The 5,645-nt window shown below is 45.9% G+C and overlaps 1 protein-coding gene across 1 annotated transcript in view; it reads left to right on the top strand.

The window, feature by feature from the left end:
- LOC112074880 (protocadherin-16-like) overlaps nt 1-5,645 on the top strand; it is a 55,024-nt gene that overhangs the window by 46,250 nt on the left and 3,129 nt on the right. Inside the window, 4 exon segments of the mRNA XM_024141964.2 lie at nt 68-354; nt 2,781-2,922; nt 3,291-3,462; nt 5,153-5,562. Coding sequence (XP_023997732.1) covers nt 68-354; nt 2,781-2,922; nt 3,291-3,462; nt 5,153-5,562 — 1,011 coding nt within the window.

Below are 5,645 nucleotides of genomic sequence, written 5' to 3' on the forward strand. Positions count from 1 at the left end.
CCCCTCAACACTCTCAGTAACATGTCTCTGTCTCCTACCCATTCCTCCACCCCCCTCCCCTCCCTAGACACCCTGATCGGCACAGAGATCACCTTGGTAACGGGTAATGACGTGGACTCCAGCCCGGCCCTGTCCTACAGCCTCCAGCTGGACGGGTCGTCCCAGGGGAAGTTTGGGATTCACCGCTACAGTGGAGGGGTGTCTCTGACCGCCCCTYTGGACTACGAGGACAGGACCTGGTACACACTGACCGTCAGGGCTACTGACTCCCAACACCAGACTGAGGCTAATATCACCATATTGGTGGAGGACGTCAACGACAACGCTCCTGCGTTCACACACGATCTATACCAGGTAACTGTTAATCAATCAGTTCATTTATCAGTCAATCAATCAATCAATTCACACCTTCTGGTGTTCACACAGGATCTATACCAGGTAACTGTTAATCAATCAGTTAATTCATCAATCGGTCAATCAATCAATTCACATGTTCTGGTGTTCACACAGGATCTATAGCAGGCAAATGGCTTTTAGGTGATGATCAATCAACAATCAATCTAACAATCAATTGGTCCACCTTCATAACCCCACAAACACCCAGCTACTACTACTAACTACAACTACTACTAACTACTACTACTACTACTGCTACTACTACTACTACTACTACTACTAACTACTACTACTACTACTACTACTACTACTACTGCTACTACTACTACTACTACTACTAACTACTACTTACTACTACTACTACTACACAAAAGTATTTAGTTATATCGTAGAAGTAACATTTGTTCTCCTATCAGTAGTTTGTTTAATAACAACATGATATTGTCCAGTTCCTGTATGGTCCGTTTTCCTCAGCAGCTCTGTAGTAAAGGAGAGACGAGGTCCTTCCTCCCCTGGTGGTTTATCGCAAATGGCACCCTATTCTCTATATAGTGCACTACTTTTTACCCATAGGGCTCTGGTCTAAAGTAGTGCACTATATATAGGGAATAGGGTGCCATAGGGCTGTGGTCTAAAGTAGTGCACTATATATAGGGAAATAGGGTGCCATAGGGCTCTGGTCTAAAGTAGTGCACTATATTATAGGGAATAGGGTTGCCATAGGGCTCTGGTCTAAAGTAGTGCACTATATATAGGAATAGGGTGCCATAGGGCTTGGTCAAAAGTAGTGCACTATATATAGGGAATAGGGTGCCATAGGGCTCTGGTCTAAAGTAGTGCACTATATATAGGAATAGGGTGCCATAGGGCTTGTGGTCTAAAATAGTGTAACTATAATAAGGAATAGGGTGGCCATTTTGGGACACAACCTTGGTGTTACCGTGATTTATGTCCCCATGTCATCGTTGAAAGTGAAGGAGATAGGGGCGAGAGAGGGGAAGGAGAGAGGGGAAGGAGAGAGGGGCAGGAGAGAGGGGCGGGAGAGAGGGGCGGGAGAGAGGGGCGGAGAGAGAGGGCGGGAGAGAGGGAAGGAGAGAGGGGCAGAGAAGAGGGGCAGGAGAGAGGTGAAGGAGAGAGGTGAAGGAGAGAGGTGAAGGAGAGAGGGGCGGGAGAGAGGGGAAGGAGAGAGGGGCAGGAGAGAGGGGCAGGAGAGAGGGGCAGGAGAGAGGTGAAGGAGAGAGGTGAAGGAGAGAGGGGAAGGAGAGAGGGGCAGGAGAGAGGGCAGGAGAGAGGGCAGGAGAGAGGGGCAGGAGAGAGGGGAAGGAAGAGGGGGAGGAGAGAGGTGAAGGAGAGAGGTGAAGGAGAGAGGTGCCCACTAAACATGTCAACCAGAAGGCGTTTACCTCTCCAGGTCTTCACCCTAGTTAAACTTGATAAACAGCGGGGAAAATGAGCTTCACAAGGTCATAGCTCCCAGGACACTCAGGATGTATTAAAGCACCTGCACACACATACACACACACACTAAGCACACGTATGAATGCAAATGCAGGACACACACAACACACATCGCACCCCCCCCCCCCCCCCACACAACACACACACACACACACACACTAGCACACGTATGAATGCAAATGCAGGGACACACACACACACATGCACCACACCACACACACACCACACACTGAGGGGGTGATAAAAGTCTAATCACGACTGGTGTCTGGGTTGGGGAAAGGTTAATATGAGCTCAGTGCGTTTACTAAACAGGATATGACTTCAGCTTTACTGCAGGTTAACAACAAAACAATGTTTACAACTGTAGACAAGATATGAATTTCACTTTTACCACAGTTAACAACAACATAATTAAACATTGAGTGTGTCCCAAATGGCACCCTATTCCCTATATAGTGCACTTTAGACCAGACCTATGGCACCCTATTCCTATATAGTGCACTACTTTAGACCAGACCTATGGCACCCTATTCCCTATATAGTACAACTACTTTAGACCAGACCCTATGGCACCCTATTCCCTATATAGTGCCCTACTTTAAACCAGACCTATGGCACCCTGTTCCCTATATAGTGCACTACTTTAGACCAGAACCCTATTGCACCCTATTCCCTATATAGTGTACAGTCCCCATAGGGCTCTGGTCAAACTAGTGCACTTTGTAGGGAATAGGGTGGCTTTTGAGACCGTTCGTCTCCTCTACCTTTAACTGTCCCTCTCTTTGCTGACAGTCCAGTCTATTTTCATCCTGTAGTTGAGTTATCAGGAGGTGTAGCTTCTATTCATTTGGTTAGATTTATGTTGATTGCTGTGTTGTTGTGTTGACTATTATGGAGGTTGTTAAAGCTGTGTCTGTGTTTCCCAGGTTACACTGCCAGAACATTCCCCGCCAGGCAGTCCCGTTGTCACGGTGACGGCGACTGACCGTGATTCGGGTGAGAATGGAAAGGTCACCTACAGAGTGACGTCGTCAACGCGAGGTGGCTTCTACGTCGACCCCAGCAACGGTACAGGATTCAATTCTCTTTCCCTACAGTTCACACACAGAACAAAGACACATTACTGTTGTTACTACTGCTGTGCTGTTACCATGGAAAAACTATCTTCTGTACTGTAGGCTATTATTGTATTCTGACGGCAGGTAGCTCAGCAGTTAAGAGCGTTGGGCCAGTAACTGAACGTTTGCTGGTTTGAATCCCCGAGCTGACTCGGCACAAAAATTAGTCGCTCCGGATAAGAGTGTCTGCTAAATGACTAAAATACCCATTTTAAAAGGACTGAATAGGACTGGCGTGTAGGTGAAGTCCAAGTGAATGGGTTTCAAACCTGTGTTTTATTCAAAACTTTTCAAATTATTTATCTCGTCTCCCTACAGGCACCCTGTTCATCAGGGAGAGGGCCGAGTTTGACCCAGAGAACCCGTCCGTCAGCGTGGTCATCGAGGCCTGTGACGGGGGATCCCCGCCCCTCTCCTCCGTCACCACAGTACAGGTCCAGCTATCAGACGTCAACGACAACGCTCCTGTCTTCCACCAATCAGAGTACAGGTAGGTCACAGTGTTCCTGTCTTCCACCAATCAGAGTACAGGTAGGTCACAGCGCTCCTGTCTTCCACCAATCAGAGTACAGGTAGGTCACAGCGCTTCCGTCTTCCACCAATCAGAGTACAGGTAGGTCACAGTGTTCCTGTCTTCCACCAATCAGAGTACAGGTAGGTCCCGTCTTCCACCAATCAGAGTACAGGTAGGTCCCGTCTTCCACCAATCAGAGTACAGGTAGGACACAACGCTCCCGTCTTCCACCAATTGATTGTACAGGTAGGTCCTGTTTTAYACCAATCAGAGTACAGGTAGGTCCTGTCATCTACCAATAGGTGGCTGTCATCTTTTTATCATGATAAAGGCTAGATCCTGCACAGATTCATTGGCTTTCAGCAGTTTCTGTATCTAGCATATCCTGGCATGTTTCAATGAGCTAGTTACTCTAAACAATGTATGAAAGCTAGTTATATCAAGCAGATTTATGAGCTAGTTACTCACATTTAAGATATTTACTGTACAGCTATCTAAGCTGTTACTCTACAGACTTGACCTAGTTTTACTCAAGATTTATGAAGCTAGGTTACTGTCTATAGATGTTGAAGCTAGTTACTCTATAGATTTTTGATAGCATACGCTATAGATTATACTGAGATATATGAGCCTAGTAGCTTGTAATTGAATAGTCTAGTTACTCTAGATAGCATTTCGAGATTTTGAAGCTGTTACTCTTACGATATATGAAGCTAGTTACTTCTGTAGATATAATGAGCTAGTTACTTGTAGATTTTATGAGCCTAGTTTTCTATGATATATGAAGCTAGTTATTTCCTACTCTGTAGATTATTGAGGCTATTATCTGTAGATGTATATGAAGCTAGTTACTCTATAGTTGATGAAGTAGTTTACTCTGTAGATATAATCGACGCTAGTTTACTCTTATAGATATATGAAAGCTATTACCTCTACAGATTTGTGACAGCTAGTTACTCTACTATAGATTTTTATAAGCTAGTTACTACTATTCAGATATATGAAAGCTAGTTACGCTATAGATATGAAGCTTAGTTACATCTCATAGAATGTATGAAGCTAGTTACTCTAATTTTATGGAAGCTAGTTATCTACAGATATATGAATAGTTACTCTATAGATATACTGAGCTAGTTACTCTTAGAATATATGAAGCTAGTTACTGCTTTAGATGTATGAAGCTAGTTACTCCTACAGATTTGATGATGCTAGTTACTCTATACGAATAGTATTGAACTAGTTACTCTATACGTTATGAAGCTAGTTACTCTGTAGAATTTATGATGCTAGTTATAAGACAGATTTATTTAAAAAATAAATTTAACCAGGCAGGTCAGTTAAGAACAAATTCTTATTTTACAATGACGGCCTACCCCGGCCAAACCCTCCCCTAACCCGGACGCCTCTGGGCCAATTGTGCGCCACCCTATGGCACTCCCGTTCACGGCCAGTTGTGATACAGCCCGGGATCGAACCAGGGTCTGTAGTGACGCCTCTAGCACTGAGTTACAGTGCCTTAGAATGCTGCGCCCTTTAGGGCCCTATAGATAAACAAAGCTAATAAATACTATACATGTTAATGTAACATATAATATGTTAATATTAAGCATTACCAATTAGTTCTTATTCTGATCCAAATGATTTATTCTGATCATTGTGTTTCCAGGGCGACGGTGTTGGAGGACTCCATCCCCGGGGCGACCATCCTGACCCTGGAGGCCATGGACGCTGATTTCTCTCGGGACAACTGCGGCTTCGACTTCGCCATCGCCAATGGCAACACTGGGAACGTCTTCCAGATCGAGAGCAGCGTGCGCTTCCTGGAGGGGCGGGGCTTCCAGACCGTAGGGACGCTCCTATTGGCCGAGGTGCTGGACTTCGAGGCTGTGCCCCTCTATAACCTGACGGTGGTGGTGTCGGACAGAGGGGTTCCACAGCGGAGTTCTAGCGTTGCCGCGGTGATAACCGTTGGCGAYGTAAACGATAACCCGCCGGCGTTCGGCAGGGCGGAGTACGCCGTGTCACTGAGTGAAGGAGCGGGCGCCGGGACGGAGATAATACGACTCACTGCCACAGGTGAGGGAATAGGCCACACACACACACACACACACACACACACACACACACACACACACACAACACACACACAACACACACAC

This window comes from Salvelinus sp. IW2-2015, unplaced genomic scaffold, assembly GCF_002910315.2.
Source record: "Salvelinus sp. IW2-2015 unplaced genomic scaffold, ASM291031v2 Un_scaffold2863, whole genome shotgun sequence".
Classification (NCBI taxonomy): Eukaryota; Metazoa; Chordata; class Actinopteri; order Salmoniformes; family Salmonidae; genus Salvelinus; species Salvelinus sp. IW2-2015.